Raw genomic sequence first — 18,757 nt, 5'->3', positions numbered from 1 at the left:
CTCGGCCAGTCCGTTAGTAACGTCTGCTTCCTCCATCTCTAGTCCAGTCCGTTAGTAACGTCTGCTTCCTCCATCGCTCAGCCAGTCCGTTAATAACGTCTGCTTCCTCCATCTCTAGTCCAGTCCGTTAGTAACGTCTGCTTCCTCCATCGCTCGGCCAGTCCGTTAGTAACGTCTGCTTCCTCCATCTCTAGTCCAGTCCGTTAGTAACGTCTGCTTCCTCCATCGCTCAGCCAGTCCGTTAGTAACGTCTGCTTCCTCCATCTCTAGTCCAGTCCGTTAGTAACGTCTGCTTCCTCCATCTCTAGTCCAGTCCGTTAGTAACGTCTGCTTCCTCCATCGCTCAGCCAGTCTGTTAGTAACGTCTGCTTCCTCCATCTCTAGTCCAGTCCGTGCAACACGCCTCCAGCAGGCCGGCTCACAGGCTCTGCTAACCCACATGTTTGTTCTTGTCTTTGACAGGATGGAGCGGATGTCTGAGGAGGCGCTGAGGCTCAACTTGCTGAAGCGAGGCCTGGAGTCGCCCAGCGAGCGGGAGGAGGCCCTGGCCAAGCGCCTCAAGATGGAGGGCCACGAGGCCATGGAGCGGCTCAAGATGCTGGCTCTTCTGAAACGCAAGGACCTCGCTGACCTGGCAGCCTTGGAAGTGGCGGGGCCCCTTGGAGATGGGAAGGGCCCCGGGGCCAGCACCCTCCACCATCAGAGCCTACTAGGTGCTGCTTATGAAGAGAAGCTGAATGGAAATCTAAGGCTGGGGGGCCACGGTGGCCATGTTGGAACCAGCAAGAATGGGAAGGAGAACATCCTGGATGAGCCTGTGGATATGAGCGCAGGGAGAAGATGGTGAGACGATATCATTGTTGAAGCTGGCACCAGTCCTGTCTCGGAGGGGGGGTGGGACAGAGGGGGCACCAGTCCTGTCTTGGGGTGGAGGGAGGACAAACATATGCTGCTTCTCTTTGTAGGTCAGAGAACCCAAATGCCCCCCCCGAGTGTAACCCTCCGCCCGCTGGATGCGGCCTTCATCATCACCCTGAGAGCTGTCCACTAGTGAACTGATCACACTCGGTGGACATTTACACCAGGTGTGAGCAGGAGCTCGGATGACCTGATTGGTCAACGATGACTGATCTTTTTTTGGTGAATAATAATAATAATAACACATTTTATTTATAAGGCGCCTTTCAAAGCGCTCAAGGTCGCCGTACAACAATTTAAAAGACACTTCAAGAATCAAGAAATGTTATTGTCACTCCAACACTTGCATGAAAAGAACGAAAATTGCACTCAGGTCCGAGTTAGAGGCGTCGAAGAAACAGTCGTTCAAGCAGAAACAGAAACAGTCAATTTCATGTGCAGGGTGGGTGGGGTCCTTCATGATGGGGGGGGGGCAAAGAGTCCATGTGCAGGGTGGGTGGGGTCCTTCATGATGGGGGGGGGGCAAAGAGTCCATGTGCAGGGTGGGTGGGGTCCTTCATGATGGGGGGGGGGGCAAAGAGTCCATGTGCAGGGTGGGTGGGGTCCTTCATGATGGGGGGTGCCAAACAGTCCATGTGCAGGGTGGGCGGGGTCCTTCATGATGGAGGGGGGCAAACAGTCCATGTGCAGGGTGGGTGGGGTCCTTCATGATGGGGGTGCCAAACAGTCCATGTGCAGGGTGGGCGGGGTCCTTCATGATGGAGGGGGGCAAACAGTCCATGTGCAGGGTGGGTGGGGTCCTTCATGATGGAGGGGGGCAAACAGTCCATGTGCAGGGTGGGTGGGGTTCTTCATGATGGGGGGTGCCAAACAGTCCATGTGCAGGGTGGGCGGGGTCCTTCATGATGCAGGACACTCTCCACCGCACACCTGTAGAAGGAACCAGGACAGGGGAGCCCACACCTGCTCACCTCAAAGTAGAGGCGCTGGTGGGCCTTCCTTACTAAGGAGGCTGAGTTGGTCCTCCACGCCAGGTCACTAGCGATGTGCATGGCCAGGTACTTGATGCTCTGGAGTCTGGACCACCTCGACAGCCGCTCCTCCGATGTAGAGGGGAGGGGGGGGGGGGGTGTAGCCTCCTTTCCTGTAATCCACAAACATCTCCTTTGTTTTCTTCACATTGATGCAGAGGTTATTATCTCTGCACCACTGCACCAGATGTTCCACCTCCTGCATGTCCTCCGACTCGTCATGCTGGTCCCTTCCTGCACACAGGACGGTAGGAAGGGACGAGCATGATGGAGATGTGGTCAGAGAGGCCGAGGTGGGGACGGGGGGTAGCCCTGTAGCTGTCCTTGCGGTTCCTATACACCCGGTCGAGCGTGTTGTTCCCCCGGGTTGCAATGGTGACATGCTGGTGGAACCGTGGCAAAATGTCCGTCAGGTTGACGTGGTTAAAGTCTCCTGCAACCACGTAGAGCGCCTCCGGGTGCTTGTGTTGCTGTTTGCCGATGTTGTCGTGTAGCTCACGTAGCGCCTCGTTAGCATTAGCGCTCAGGGGGATGTAAACAGCTACGACGAACACGGCTGTGAACTCCCGTGGCAGATAGTGGGGCCGGCATCTGATCGTCACGTGTTCTACCGCCTCAGAACAGTGGCTGCTAACCACGGAACAGTTCGTGCACCAACCTCTGTTGATATAGATGCAGAGGCCTCCTCCTCGCGTCTTCCCCGACAGATGGTTACGATCCGCGCGGAAGAGTAGCAGACCGTCGATCTGAACGGCGGAGTCCGGCACATTGTTATTTAGCCACGTTTCCGTCAGAAGAAGCACGCAGCAATCCCGCATCTCTCTGTAGGTGTTTAGTCGCAGCCGCAGAAGGTCCATCTTGTTATCCAGCGAGCAAACGTTAGCCAGAAAGAGCGATGGAGCAGCCGGGCGAGTCGGGTTAGCCTTTAGCCTAGCTAGCAGGCCGCCCCGCTCGCCCCTCTTCTGCTTCCGAGCACACCGTCTCCGCCTGCCTCCGGGCCGCTGAACTCTGCTGCGCCAGCCCGATGTCCTCAGGAGCTCCGAGAGTCGATGGAAGAGTCGGCGGTTGAGCTTTGTTGACGCTCAGAAGCTCAGTTACACCGAACTTTACCCGCTCACACACGCTAGAGGAGCCGCTGCACCACAGCGCGCCGCCACTTATATAAAAGACAATTAAAATGCAAAAGAGAAAATGAGGGGCTTTGCAGCGGAGCAACAAACGGGGAGAGACGTTTACGTACACACCTGCTGAAATAGGTGAGTTTCTGATGACAGGGAGGAGGAAGGCTCCTAGCCCCATGGTGGACAGACGGGCTGGGGGGACAGTCAGGTCCCCGCCCCCTCTCTGGCAGACCTGACAGAGAGGGGGCGGGCGGGGATGTTGACCTGGAGGTCAGACAGGTATGGAGGGGCGGGGTTACGGATAGCCTTGAACCTATGGAGTTGCAGCTCAACAGTTCATGTCTTACCTGAATGGCCAGTTGGACATGATGTCGTGACGCTCCACACAAATGGTCCCCAGGAACACATTTACCTGATGATGAATATATTTATTAGATAGAATGTTAGAGTACAAGTACAGTCACACAGTAGCATGTATTACAGTACAAATAACGTCAAACATCCTGTCTAAGAGGAGCATTTCAAAAAAGCCCTTGCGGGCTTGTTTCCGTTGAAAGTCCTTCGTACATAAATCATCCACAAAAAACAAAACAAATAAAAACCTGCTGAACACGAAGGTCGTCTCTTCAGAGGACAGGCCGTGACATGGCCTCCACCCAATGACCAGCATTCAGGTTTTACAAATCCCAACATGAGGAAAGAGTTTCCTTCATAACTTTAATGGACAGTCGGGCGGGGGAGGGGTCGAGTCCGGCTTCACTGGGGCAGTTGGCAGCCGAATGTGAAGCGGCGGGGATGAAGATCAGCAACTCCAAGTCTGAGGCCATGGTTCTCTGTACCCTCAAAGGGGGGGTGGAAGTGCTTCCTCAGTTGCGCGGGGTCTTGTTTGTGAGTGAGGGAAGGATGGAGCAGGAGATCGACAGGCGGACCGGTTCAGCGTGAACCGGTCCGTTGTGGTGAAGAGGGAGCTAAGGTGCAAGGCGAGGCTTTTGATTTACCGGTCGATCTGCGCTCTAATTTAGCTCTAGTTTAAGGTATCCGGGTTCAGCCTCAGAGACAGGGTGAGGAGCTCGGGCATCCGGGAGGGTCTCAGAGTCGAGCCGCCGCTCCCCCACATCAAGAGGAGCCAGTAGAGGGTCTCAGGTATCGAGTGAGGACGCCTCCCAGGGGCGGTGTTTCGGGTATGTCCAGCCGGGAGGAGGACACGTTGGAGGGATTATATCTCTCAGGCCTGGATTCCCCCAGAAGAGCTAGTGGAAGTGGCCGGGGGGGGGGGGGGGGGGGTCTGTCTGGTGTTCTGGTGACCCAGACGAGACGAGAACATAGAAGCAGCTCCTTTCATTCTGAACTGGCGACTGCTCCAAGATGCAGCTTGATCAAGTTTCTGACCGGAGGAAAGAAGAAGCATTTTGACGTCATTAATCGCCGTGTGGTTTGTCAGGGGAACTGCACCAGCAGCGACTCGGCTCGAATCGTGAACTGGCAGATTTGGTGATGAGTATTTGCTTCAGATATGCGAGAAGATGACACAAAACTTTATCTTTCTTTGTCCCAAAAAGTGAGGTGGACCACGATAGACGGACTCCGTCTCCAGATGTCATCATCCTGTCAGACAATGAAGCGTCCAGTCCCAGAAGCACCCCCCACCGTGAGGAGCGCCGACACCAAGCCAACCTGGACATGTTCAAGGTAGACTTCTGTCCTCACACGAAGACACCTGAGATGTCTCCGGTCTGTCAAGCTTCCACATGATCAACATTCACTGGTCCTTGTTATCCAATCAAGACATCTGTCCCTGTGATGCTGACAATAATGATCAAAAATCCAACAGAAATGTTAGCGAGCTGTGTAGCTCCAGATAATCTGTATCGCCCTATCTGTGTGGCTCCAGATAATCTGTATCGCCCTATCTGTGTAGCTCCAGATAATCTGTATCGCCCTATCTGTGTAGCTCCAGATAATCTGTATCGCCCTATCTGTGTAGCTCCAGATAATCTGTATCGCCCTATCTGTGTGGCTCCAGATAATCTGCACCGCCCTATCTGTGTGGCTCCAGATAATCTGCACCGCCCTATCTGTGTAGCTCCAGATAATCTGTATCGCCCTATCTGTGTAGCTCCAGATAATCTGTATCGCCCTATCTGTGTGGCTCCAGATAATCTGTATCGCCCTATCTGTGTGGCTCCAGATAATCTGTATCGCCCTATCTGTGTGGCTCCAGATAATCTGCACCGCCCTATCTGTGTGGCTCCAGATAATCTGCACCGCCCTATCTGTGTAGCTCCAGATAATCTGCACCGCCCTATCTGTGTGGCTCCAGATAATCTGCACCGCCCTATCTGTGTAGCTCCAGATAATCTGCACCGCCCTATCTGTGTAGCTCCAGATAATCTGTATCGCCCTATCTGTGTGGCTCCAGATAATCTGTATCGCCCTATCTGTGTAGCTCCAGATAATCTGCACCGCCCTATCTGTGTAGCTCCAGATAATCTGTATCGCCCTATCTGTGTGGCTCCAGATAATCTGCACCGCCCTATCTGTGTAGCTCCAGATAATCTGTATCGCCCTATCTGTGTAGCTCCAGATAATCTGTATCGCCCTATCTGTGTGGCTCCAGATAATCTGTATCGCCCTATCTGTGTGGCCCCAGATAATCTGACCTGAACATCTGCACAGCCCTGCCCTACCTTTGAGATAAGAGTCGTTTTAGTTCTTTGAGTTTTACAATGTTTTGGGTTGAAGAAAGGTTCCTAATCTGGGTTTCATGTTTTGTTTTTTGTTTTTCATTTATTTGATAGGGACAGTGCACATTAATGAACATCTATACAGACGCATCTAATAGACGTAAATATGCCAGATTATAGCAAAAATGCTAATTTACATCCGTAGTCCCGAGGCAGGTTACAGAAAAACACAACAAGACATAAAAAAGAACAAGAGGTTACAATAAAAACACAACGCAGTACAGTACATTACTAAAAGGTTTAGAGCTACTGGTTACAGGCCTGGTTTACCTTCAACCACTGCTTGAGGTGAGTTTTAAAGGTTTGTAATGTGGGACGCCCCCTGCTGGCGAGTGGAAGACTGTTCCAGATCTTACTGGCCTTTACAGTTGACAGCCCCAAAGGCCAAGTAATACAACAGCTAGTGTTATATAGCTTGGTACTGTATGAATTCAAATTTGATAAACCTCTCAAAAACGGTTGTTGAGTGTGTTCCCATCAAAGTGCTTGTCTTAACGTTCTTAACGCTGCCACCTGCTGGCGTGTGTCGTGTGTGTCTCTGTGTCCAGGGGAAGACCGGGGAGGAGAGGCAGCAGATGATCAAGGCTCTGAGGGAGGAGCTGCGCCTGGAGGAGGCTCGTCTGGTTCTCCTCAAGAAGCTCCGACAGAGTCAGATGCAGAAGGAGAATCTTGTGCAGAAGGTCGGTCCTTTTCCTCACCATCGCTCATCAGGACATTGTCTCTGCCCAGTCCTGGAATATTCACTCGTGGAATGTAAATGAAGTACTTCTACTCTAGTAGTTTGGCGACCCTTCTGGGAACTGGGCCACTTTTCCAGCATACTGCTGACTCAGATTGTGTACTATTTTAAGAGCTGTATAAGTTCGGTCCTGTGAGGTGCATGTCTTTAGCTCAGCCTGTGTGTGTTGATGCTTTGCCTTTCAGAAGACAGAATGCCACACAAACACTGCAAGGCCCTGCACATGTGTGGCGCCCCCTATCTGTGTCACACTTATACACGAGCGTAGTGATGAACTGATCCAGCAATTATGGTGATTTGCATATTGTAGTTTGGTGAACTTTTACACCGGATGCACCAGTGTAAAAATCTCTGCATTTATCCGGGCTTGAGATCAGTGAGAAGCTGGCAATGCTACGTTAGCTCCTGCTAACCACACTACCTGTGCTACCATGATGCTGCATTCACCCGAGATACATTGACCTTTATGGAGGTGTGGCGTATTTATTCAATTCAATTCCATTCAGTTTTATTGGAATGGCGCCAGATCACAACAGAAAGTCATCTCAAGGCTTTACAGGATGAGCAGGGAAACAGAACCCAAATTGACCCAGAAGAGCAAGAACTCTGGCAACGGAGGCAAGGAACAACTTCCCTTTAACAGGCAGAAACCTTGGACAAAACCTGGGCTCATGGTGGACGGCCATCTGTCTGACCGGCTGGGTTGAGAGAGAGAGAGAATGTTACCTAAGGGAAGCATATACAGCGTGAACAGAATAGGTCCAAGCACTGAACCCTGTGGAACTCCATATTTAACTTCAGTGTACGTAGAAGATTCATCATGAACACGTACAAACTGAAATCTATCAGATAAATATGATCTAAACCAGTTCAATGCAGATCCTCTAACACCAACAGATTGTTCCAGCCTCTGTAACAGAATCTGATGATCTATTGTGTCAAAGGCTGCACTGAGATCTAATAAAATAAGCACGGAGACAAGTCCATTATCAGACGCTATTAAAGGTCATTGGTGACTTTAACTAATGCTGTCTCTGTGCTATGATGAGCTCTGAAACACGACTGGAAAACCTCAAATAACTGATTGTCTTGTCAGAATTCACACAGCTGACTGGAAACTGCTTTCTCTAGAAGCTTTGACAGGAATGGAAGGTTTGAAATTGGCCGATAGTTAGCCAAGACATCAGGATCCAATGTTGGTTTTTTGAGAAGCGGTTTAATGACTGCTGTTTTAAAGACTTGGGTACATAGCCTGTGAGTAAAGATAGATTAATCGTATTTAGCAAAGCAATACTACCGTATTGGCTCAAATATAACACGATGTTTCTTGCATTGAAATTAGGCTGAAAAAGTCGGGTCGTGTTATATTCGGGGTTTAGACATTATACCCATTCTGAACGCTAGATGGCGCCAGATATCGTTACAGCGAATGGTGAACTGAACTCCCCAGGCCAAAGCGAACGCTTATCATTATTTTATTGCGATGTATTTCCTTATTCATATGTTGTGAGATGTGTCTGAGTGGATGTGTGTGTGTGTGCGCGCGTCCAGCTGGGGCGTGTGCCCCTCCCCCCGGGAGCGAGTGTGTGTGAGAGAGAGAGAGAGAGAGAGAGAGAGAGAGAAGGAGAAGACAGAGATATGCGAGCGATAGGAGGAAACTGAGTTTTGTTTAACAGTGCAAGTAAAATAAAGCAGCTTCAGTGATTCAGCACGTCTGGCCGGCGTCCATCTTGTGTTGCTGCGCTTCAGCCTTCGTCCCCAGCGTGGTCTGGAAGTTAACCCCGGAGGCGCTGGAGAACAACGATCCCCCCAGTTAGACTTCACTTTGATGGTTCATGCAGTTATTGCAATTTTGTTGTTTTATCACAGTAGATTGGTTTATTTACATTTTAAAAACCAGAAGCCATTCATTTACAAATGTGATTGCACTTTAGTTCACATATTTAAATGTTCAGATATTAAGATGTGAGACAAAACAACTATAAAAAATAAGGCAAAATAACATGCTTTTTCTCTCGAATATATTGATGAGTAATATGCTGCTCTAGCTTTGTGTTAGCCTAGCTACGGTGTCAAAGAGAAACCTTGGATTAGATTGAGTCCAGTAATGAGAGGAAGGCAGTAGCAAGGCAGTCGTCACTGAATCTACATGAATGTTAAAATCTCCCACAACAAGTATCTGTTCTGCTTTCAGAACTAAGCTTGTTAAACATTCAGAACATTCTGACATGAAATCAGAGTCTGGGCCTGGAGGGCGGTAAACTAGAACAATCAGGACCGGCTGGCTTGATTTCCATGTTGGGAGTGACAGACTAAGAATAAGACTCTCAAAGGAGGCATAGTTTAATTTAGGTTTAGTGTTAATCTGGAGCTCCGAGTTATAGATGGCTCCAACTCCACCTCCTCGGCCGGCGTCTCCAGAAATGTGAGAGTTAACATAACTGGGAGGCGTGGCTTGATTTAAACTGAAATAATCTTCAGGACCCAGCCAGGTTTGCACTTTACTCTTTGACCCCTCAGACCTTCTGGTTGGTTGAGCGGACATAAGAAAAGGAAAGTTGGCAGAGACTGTCGAGTGTTTAACCCTCTATCTACAAAGCGTAGCACCGGCGCTATTGTTGTCTATGTCCGGTATGACGCAACAATGCACTGGGCGTGGAGAACAATAGCTCCGGCTCTATGGTCCAAGAGACAGATTTTGATCAGCAGGTGGTGCTGGTGCTACGCCCGTAGTGCCGTCCGGAGCGCCCACAACGGCCGTAGGTAGAGAGGAGTGGACAACTCAATATTTTTTCACCAAACACCGATCAACTGCTGTACGCCTGATCCAGATCCGGTACAACGTGCTCTGCATACTGGTGACCGTGACTTTGTTCCGTCCTTGCACTGGTGGTTGTTGAGTTGCACATTGTTGTGGGACCAGTCCAGTTTATTGTTGAGGTCAGGGTCCAGGTTTCTATGGTCCTATCATAACGTATGCAGATATACAGATTTCCTGTTTGCATGACCATGCAGTAGACTCTAGAGTATCGAGCATAAATCAGGACTTTCAACGAGGGCGTAACCCGGAGACCATCAGTGATTCACTGTTGATATGGTTGTGTCCAGGTTCCAGTGGTCCAGAACGCCACATCATCAGTGCAGCCTCCTCCAATCCACAGCTCCAGTGGCCTGGGGAAGCTGCCAGTGAGGCCCGGCCTGCACAACCCTGAGCCCCAGAACCTGCGCACTGCACAGGTAACATTGCACCACCAAAGATCATCTGTATGTATTACAGTACAAGTACAGTCACACAGTAGCATGTATTACAGTACAAGTACAGTCACACAGTAGCATGTATTACAGTACAAGTACAGTCAAACAGTAGCATGTATTACAGTACAAGTACAGTCACAGTAGCATGTATTACAGTACAAGTACAGTCACACAGTAGCATGTATTACAGTACAAGTACAGTCACACAGTAGCATGTATTACAGTACAAGTACAGTCACACAGTAGCATGTATTACAGTACAAGTACAGTCACAGTAGTATGTATTACAGTACAAGTACAGTCACACAGTAGCATGTATTACAGTACAAGTACAGTCACAGTAGTATGTATTACAGTACAAGTACAGTCAAACAGTAGCATGTATTACAGTACAAGTACAGTCAAAGAGGAGCATTTCTAAAAAGCCCTTGCGGTCTTGTTTCCGTTGAAAGTCCTTCGTACATAAATCATCCACAATTAACAATACAAATACAACTAATATTAAATTACTCCACAGATGCAAAATAACAATAAATTAAAAAAGGCACATAATATGTACAACGTAGGTGGACAAAAAAGGGGGGGGTTGATCCGGAGAGAGTCGTGATGACTATCTCCGTTTCTGCCCCCTGAAAGGTGTATTTTTAGGGCCGTTTTGAAGGAGGCCAAAGAGGTGCATGTTTTGAGGGCAGGAGTCAAACAGTTCCACCCTTAGGGGGCAGTATTGTAGAAAGATGATTTACCCATGTTAGTCCTATAGGAGGGGGTAATCAGGTTGTTGTTTGAGCTCCCTCTAGTGTTGTGGCTGTGGGTGTCACTAAATCTGTGGAGGTGTTTATTCAGGTATGCAGGGATTGAGGGGACTGAGGGCAGAGCTGCATTGACTATTTTAAATGCCAATCCCATTTTGAGTTGTTTAACCCTGTCTTCTACCCTGAGCCATTTTAGGCTAGCAAAATGTCCAGGAAGAAGGTGGGTCATGGGCCCCAGATTGAGGAGTAGCCCAATCAGTTTGTTTTGGGAGGTTTGGAGCCTGGTTTTCAGGGACACTTTGATGTTGGAATACCAGGAGGTGCTAGCATAGTCAAAGAGGGGCTGAACGAGGGCTCCAGCAAGAGTCCGGAGAGCACTTTTGTTGACAAAAGCAGACATTCTGCCCAAAAATCTTGTTCTCTGATTGACTTTTTTGATCACCTTAGTTGCCATACTATCGCCAGACAGGTATTTGTCAAGAACACAGCCCAAATAGGTAATCTCTTCTTTGCTGGAGATTACTGTATTATCGACTGTGACCTTGAAATCATTAACATTTATCTCACGTAGAGAGTGTTTAGACCCAAAAAGAATCGATTCTGTTTTTCCAAGATGTAGTGACAGTTTGTTATCGGTAAGCCAAGTACGGATTCTGGTGATAGAGCAGGGGTTCTCAACCGGGGGTGCTCGCACCTTGGAGACATTGCTTTTGTAGGGGGCGTTCAAGGTTACTTGATTTCTACTTTTTTGCAGAAAGGTTGATAGCATTTGACGCCCATCTCAGAAACACAATGACCCAGACAAAGAGGCACTTTATCGAGTATCAGGTCAATAATGTGCTCATTTTTCCACCAACTAGAAAGGCAATCAGAGACTGCAGACTCCGCCTCCAATAGACTATTGGATCTTGTGAGACAGTAAACAGGGCTTCCGGATCAGAGGGGCCAAACCTGCTCTAGCTTGCTGCTCCGGAACGTACTACAAGACTCCTTCTGGACTCTTTTTCCCATCATGCCATTCGTGTCCCTCCCTCTTAAAGTGACAGTTTACAGCACAGGCACAATTCCAGATGTAAAAATGCACCCAATTGCAATACCCTCGCCTCCTCTTCGGCGAGGGTAATAATAAAGATCAAGGTAACTTGAAATAAATGCAATAAAAGCCTTAAGGAATTAAAATCAATCTCATTAGAACTGGAATAAGAACATAAAATGTACGTTGACAATAATAATAGAGCTAAGAAATAAGACATGGTGCTCAGAGACAACAGGAACAAAGCGATGTTTACAACAGGTGGTCCTGCACCTTGGGATTAAAAACCTCTGTCCAGAGGGAAGAAGATGGACTTAATCCCGGAGCGGATGGGAGTCATTATGAAGAACAACTAAAGCCATTATCTGTACCTGTTTAGTGTCCAGGGAGGCTGGGCAGCAGATGAACAGATATGGAGGATGAAGGTGTAACACACCTGTAATCCAAACTAGTATTGCGTTCCCTGGGAGGTCGTCCTTCCTTTAGCAAGATAACTCAAAATGCTCTGGATGGATCTTGATGAAATTTTCAGGAAATGTTGCGAATGTTTCCAGGAATAGATGACTAAATTTGAGTGATGATCCAGAAGAGATCCTGGATTCTGGATCACTTTGAAATGTTCAGTAACATTGCAGTCAATGGAGCTTCAAAATGTGAAATGTGTCATTTGTAAAACCAATTCGGAGGGGAATGAGCTGCTTGGTGGCAGTGGCTCAGTGGGTGTGGCCCTGGGCTGGGCTCAGTGGGTGGGGCCCTGGCTCGAGTCCCAGCTCTGGTGGAATGTGGAGTGTGGGCTGGTGACTGGAGGGGGGCCGGTCTGCCTCCAGAGCAGAGCACTGCCGAGGTGCCCTTGAGTTACGTGCTTCTCGAGTAAATCTCTGCGGTTAGACAGACTGTTCGTCTCCCCTGACCTCCGAGCTGGTTTGAGGAGGACTATTAACCATTTCATTCCTGGGCGGCTGTACTGGGTCTCGTCAGCCTCTCGGCGTCTCTGTCCATGCATGGTACCTTCGCAGCGCTGCACGGTTCACCGATGCTTCATGGGGGCCGTGGACGTTGTTAGATATTTGAGTTCTGCAGCACGCTCGCAATACACAGGCTGCACAAACACTCTTAGTTTCTTTATCTATACATCCTTTGTGGGAATAATCACACACATAGATTAATCACATATAAAGCATCACATTGTAACTGATACACAATGAGAATAAGTCAGGGCCCAACGGCCCATCCCAGGAGGAGGGTGTTTTGACACCCACTATAAAGATCACTGCCGTAGAACATTCAGGACTCTTCTACAGAGCCCCCCCCCCCCCCCCGCGCGTCTGTAGGAGAGCCCAGCGCTGTGTTTCCTTACCAGCTTTGTACTTACTGAAAACTTTCAGTAAACTTGATTCGTTTTATAATCCTGACTCATTATTGAATAAACACCTCCAACATGAGATATAATAATAGAACCGAGGGAAAAGGAGAAAGCTAACAACGTTTTGTCCGTTAACGGGGGTATCTGGCTGCGGGGTTTGCTTTGTTGCCTGGCTACAGGACCGTTTTCGTGGCTTTGATCCTGTCTTTTCCCGCTCACATTTCTGATTGTTATATTGGCTTGTCTTCTGTCTTCTATAATGACTATATGTGTGTATTTATTTTTTTGCTAATAGCCTTTCCATAATGAAATGGTGCCATGCTTTCCCCTTCCTGTAGGGTCACACCGTCATCAGGTCAGCAGCAAACGCTAACCTGCCCCCCATGCTGATTTCCCAGCGAGTGATAGCCCCCAACCCGGCCCAGCTGCACAGCCAGAGGCTCTCCTCCAAGTCTGGGGTGTGTCGCTCTGGCTCAAGCATGCCCAACCCTGTTGGCTACCAGGTATGGCTGATGAAGCGCTTCACCTGCGTCCCACTGACGACATTCAAGTCGTCAGCTTTATCTTCTACAAATATTACACACGTTTTCAGGCTGTAAAAGCCGTCAACACACACTTTGTACGCTTTTCTCAGCCAGACGTTAACATCTTCTCACATTTATCTCACTCTCAAAGATCAAAACCTCTTTTCTGGCCAAAACATTTGTTTCGTAAAATAAGCGGCTGTGAATGGGCATCAATCAGATCATTGATGTCGTATTAAAGCCATCTCCCCCCAGCTGGATCTACCAGACTGGTGGATCTCATGAAGAGAGCATCCGGTAGGGGTTAGGGTTGTTGGGATGGGTTATGGGTTATGGGGTATGGTAGGGTTATGGGGTAGGGGTTAGGGTTGTGTTAGGTTAGGGCAGGGGTCAGCAACCCACGGCTCCGGAGCCGCGTGTGGCTCTTTCATCCCTCTGCTGCGGCTCCCTGTGGCTTTAGAAAATAAATAATGGACGCTCCTCGCCACGCCGCTAAACCGCCGTGCTGCGCGTAAAGGACGCTCCTTGCCACGCCGCTAAACCGCCGTGCTGCGTGTAAAGGACGCTCCTTGCCACGCCGCTAAACGCCGTGCTGCGCGTAAAGGACGCTCCTTGCCACGCCGCTAAACCGCCGTGCTGCGTGTAAAGGACGCTCCTCGCCACGCCGCTAAACCGCCGTGCTGCGTGTAAAGGACGCTCCTCGCCACGCCGCTAAACCGCCGTGCTGCGCGTAAAGGACGCTCCTCGCCACGCCGCTAAACGCCGTGCTGCGCGTAAAGGACGCTCCTCGCCACGCCGCTAAACGCCGTGCTGCGTGTAAAGGACGCTCCTCGCCACGCCGCTAAACCTCCGTGCTGCGTGTAAAGGACGCTCCTCGCCACGCCGCTAAACCGCCGTGCTGCGCGTAAAGGACGCTCCTCGCCACGCCGCTAAACCTCCGTGCTGCGTGTAAAGGACGCTCCTTGCCACGCCGCTAAACCGCCGTGCTGCGCGTAAAGGACGCTCCTCGCCACGCCGCTAAACCGCCGTGCTGCGCGTAAAGGACGCTCCTCGCCACGCCGCTAAACGCCGTGCTGCGCGTAAAGGACGCTCCTCGCCACGCCGCTAAACCGCCGTGCTGCGCGTAAAGGACGCTCCTCGCCACGCCGCTAAACGCCGTGCTGCGTGTAAAGGACGCTCCTCGCCACGCCGCTAAACCTCCGTGCTGCGCGTAAAGGACGCTCCTCGCCACGCCGCTAAACGCCGTGCTGCGCGTAAAGGACGCTCCTCGCCACGCCGCTAAACCGCCGTGCTGCGCGTAAAGGACGCTCCTTGCCACGCCGCTAAACGCCGTGCTGCGTGTAAAGGACGCTCCTCGCCACGCCGCTAAACCGCCGTGCTGCGCGTAAAGGACGCTCCTCGCCACGCCGCTAAACGCCGTGCTGCGTGTAAAGGACGCTCCTCGCCACGCCGCTAAACCTCCGTGCTGCGTGTAAAGGACGCTCCTTGCCACGCCGCTAAACGCCGTGCTGCGTGTAAAGGACGCTCCTCGCCACGCCGCTAAACCTCCGTGCTGCGTGTAAAGGACGCTCCTTGCCACGCCGCTAAACCGCCGTGCTGCGCGTAAAGGACGCTCCTCGCCACGCCGCTAAACCGCCGTGCTGCGCGTAAAGGACGCTCCTCGCCACGCCGCTAAACCGCCGTGCTGCGCGTAAAGGACGCTCCTCGCCACGCCGCTAAACGCCGTGCTGCGCGTAAAGGACGCTCCTCGCCACGCCGCTAAACCGCCGTGCTGCGCGTAAAGGACGCTCCTCGCCACGCCGCTAAACGCCGTGCTGCGTGTAAAGGACGCTCCTCGCCACGCCGCTAAACGCCGTGCTGCGCGTAAAGGACGCTCCTCGCCACGCCGCTAAACCGCCGTGCTGCGCGTAAAGGACGCTCCTCGCCACGCCGCTAAACCTCCGTGCTGCGTGTAAAGGACGCTCCTTGCCACGCCGCTAAACCGCCGTGCTGCGCGTAAAGGACGCTCCTCGCCACGCCGCTAAACCGCCGTGCTGCGCGTAAAGGACGCTCCTCGCCACGCCGCTAAACGCCGTGCTGCGCGTAAAGGACGCTCCTCGCCACGCCGCTAAACCGCCGTGCTGCGCGTAAAGGACGCTCCTCGCCACGCCGCTAAACGCCGTGCTGCGTGTAAAGGACGCTCCTCGCCACGCCGCTAAACCTCCGTGCTGCGCGTAAAGGACGCTCCTTGCCACGCCGCTAAACCGCCGTGCTGCGCGTAAAGGACGCTCCTCGCCACGCCGCTAAACCGCCGTGCTGCGCGTAAAGGACGCTCCTCGCCACGCCGCTAAACGCCGTGCTGCGCGTAAAGGACGCTCCTCGCCACGCCGCTAAACGCCGTGCTGCGTGTAAAGGACGCTCCTCGCCACGCCGCTAAACCGCCGTGCTGCGTGTAAAGGACGCTCCTCGCCACGCCGCTAAACCGCCGTGCTGCGCGTAAAGGACACTCCTCGCCACGCCGCTAAACCGCCGTGCTGCGCGTAAAGGACGCTCCTCGCCACGCCGCTAAACCGCCGTGCTGCGCGTAAAGGACGCTCCTCGCCACGCCGCTTTGCTGCTCTATCCCAGCTTGCTATGGGCGAGAGGTGGGGTACACCCCGAACGCGTCGCCGGCACTCACACACTACGCACAGTTTGGAGCAAGCCGTTCACCTAAGCTGCATGATTCTGGAGAACCCAGAGAGAACCCAGAGAGAACATACAAACTCGACCCTGGTACCTTCTTGCTGTGAGGCGACAGCGCTACCCACTACGCCACCGTGCTGCCCGCTAAATAAATACACCAGTATGAATGCACTACAGGTCGGGTAACGTGTTTAACGATGAACTCACTTAGCGACGGCGTCGCTGGGTGAGGACCAGCTGTGATCCAGGAAATGACCCGACCCTGCTGGGGGTTCTGACGGGATCTCCAACGTGGAACGCCGCAGGTCATCAGTGAACGGACCCGTTGAACGGCGTTCGGGCTTGTCGGGTCACAAACCAAGATCATTTTCAGGAACTCGATTAGAAATGTCTATTTCCGCTGTTGCACACATGACCCTTAAAGTTTGCTACTGCACCTTGGAACCTGCTGGGTGTCGTCATGGCGACCACCCATCTTAGACAGCTTTGACTGTCCTTTTCTCACAGGCCAGCCAGCAGATGGCGTCTTCCCAGCGCTCAGGCTCCAGTGCCATGTACATGAACCTGGCCCACATGCAGGCGGCAGCGGCAGCGGGGGCCGGCGGGGTGGCAGGCGGCCTGGGCGGAGCCACCGCCGTCAGCCCGTCCACCATGTCCAGCTCGGCCAGCGGAGGCGTGAGCTCCATCACCGACCAGGCCAGCAGCCAAGCAGCAGCCAAGTTGGCCCTGAGGAAGCAGCTGGAGAAAACGCTGCTGGAGATCCCTCCCCCCAAGCCCCCCGCCCCACTGCTCCACTTCCTGCCCTCCGCCGCCAACAGCGAGTTCATCTACATGGTGGGCCTGGAGGAGGTGGTGCAGAGTGTGCTGGACAGTCAGGGTAAGCCGTGAACCCGGTGGTGGGGGGGTCATGGCAGGTCCTCTCCCTTCTGTATTTGATGCAGGTTGTCGTTTAGGCTTCTGATTGCTGCACTCCCATTGGCTGAAACGGTGTTCTCTCCAGGTAAACTCCGAGGGGCGCTGGCCCGCATGGAGCCTTTCTTCTGCGCTCAGTGCAGAACTGACTTCACCCCCCACTGGAAGCAGGAGAAGAGCGGCCGGATCCTTTGTGAGCAGTGCATGACGTCCAATCAGAAGAAGGCTCTGAAGGCGGAGCACACCAACCGGCTGAAGAATGCCTTTGTGAAGGCTCTGCAGCAGGAGCAGGTTAGCATCGCTAGCTTCTGTCCCCACGGCACAAACGCCCACCTCTCAGCTCAGAAGTTATCAATCATTATGATCATTATGATCAGTGCCCTGATCCAGATGCTAGTGCCCTAGCATCTGGATCCCATTATTAGCATATCCTAATGATCCTGCATGTTTCTGGCAGGCAGCTCCCGAGCAGCGTTAGCGTTGCTGCTCGTCCCTCTGCTCCTTGTTGCTCCTTGTTGCTCCTTGTTACTCCTTGTTGCTCCTTGTTGGTCCTTGTTGAACCTTGTTGGTCCTTGTTACTCCTTGTTGGTCCTTGTTGAACCTTGTTGCTCCTTGTTGCTCCTTGTTGCTCCTTGTTGGACCTTGTTGCTCCTTGTTGCTCCTTGTTGCTCCTTGTTGCTCCTTGTTACTCCTTGTTGCTCCTTGTTGCTCCTTGTTGAACCTTGTTACTCCTTGTTGCTCCTTGTTGGTCCTTGTTGCTCCTTGTTGCTCCTTGTTGAACCTTGTTGCTCCTTGTTACTCCTTGTTGCTCCTTGTTGGTCCTTGTTGCTCCTTGTTGAACCTTGTTGCTCCTTGTTGCTCCTTGTTGGTTCTTGTTGAACCTTGTTGCTCCTTGTTGGTCCTTGTTGGACCTTGTTGCTCCTTGTTGGTCCTTGTTGGACCTTGTTGCTCCTTGTTGGACCTTGTTCCTCCTTGTTGCTCCTTGTTGCTCCTTGTTACTCCTTGTTGCTCCTTGTTGGTCCTTGTTGAACCTTGTTGCTCCTTGTTGGACCTTGTTGCTCCTTGTTGGTCCTTGTTGGACCTTGTTGCTCCTTGTTGGTCCTTGTTGAACCTTGTTGCTCCTTGTTGCTCCTTGTTGCTCCTTGTTGCTCCTTGTTACTCCTTGTTGGTCCTTGTTGGTCCTTGTTGAACCTTGTTGCTCCTTGTTGAACCTTGTTGAACCTTGTTGCTCCTTGTTGCTCCTTGTTGGTCCTTGTTGAACCTTGTTGCTCCTTGTTGGTCCTTGTTGGACCTTGTTGCTCCTTGTTGGTCCTTGTTGGACCTTGTTGCTCCTTGTTGGACCTTGTTGCTCCTTGTTACTCCTTGTTGCTCCTTGTTGATCCTTGTTGAACCTTGTTGCTCCTTGTTGGACCTTGTTGCTCCTTGTTGGACCTTGTTGGTCCTTGTTGGTCCTTGTTGGACCTTGTTGCTCCTTGTTGGACCTTATTGCTCCTTGTTGCTCCTTGTTACTCCTTGTTGCTCCTTGTTGGTCCTTGTTGAACCTTGTTGCTCCTTGTTGGACCTTGTTGGTCCTTGTTGGTCCTTGTTGGACCTCTGGAGCTGCCGCTCATTGATTGGCCCACGCTGGTCTTGGTGTCAGTGAAACGCTGGCAGAGATGCTTTGAATTCACCGTCAGCTTTTTCTTTTTTTTATACTTTTAT

General features: G+C 51.5%; 1 protein-coding gene across 1 annotated transcript in view; it reads left to right on the top strand.

Annotated features, from left to right (window-relative positions):
* Positions 1–463: 463 nt before the first annotated feature.
* Positions 464–18,757, top strand: part of LOC137915188 (transcriptional repressor p66-beta-like) — a 35,843-nt gene continuing 17,549 nt past the window's right edge. The window contains exons 1-7 of the mRNA XM_068758629.1: positions 464–843; positions 4,630–4,759; positions 6,363–6,494; positions 9,662–9,790; positions 13,295–13,459; positions 16,652–17,021; positions 17,145–17,347. Coding sequence (XP_068614730.1) covers positions 464–843; positions 4,630–4,759; positions 6,363–6,494; positions 9,662–9,790; positions 13,295–13,459; positions 16,652–17,021; positions 17,145–17,347 — 1,509 coding nt within the window. The remainder of the gene's footprint in view (positions 844–4,629; positions 4,760–6,362; positions 6,495–9,661; positions 9,791–13,294; positions 13,460–16,651; positions 17,022–17,144; positions 17,348–18,757) is intronic.

Source organism: Brachionichthys hirsutus, unplaced genomic scaffold (genome assembly GCF_040956055.1).
Source record: "Brachionichthys hirsutus isolate HB-005 unplaced genomic scaffold, CSIRO-AGI_Bhir_v1 contig_937, whole genome shotgun sequence".
Classification (NCBI taxonomy): Eukaryota; Metazoa; Chordata; class Actinopteri; order Lophiiformes; family Brachionichthyidae; genus Brachionichthys; species Brachionichthys hirsutus.
This window is presented reverse-complemented; position numbering and strand designations above follow the sequence as displayed.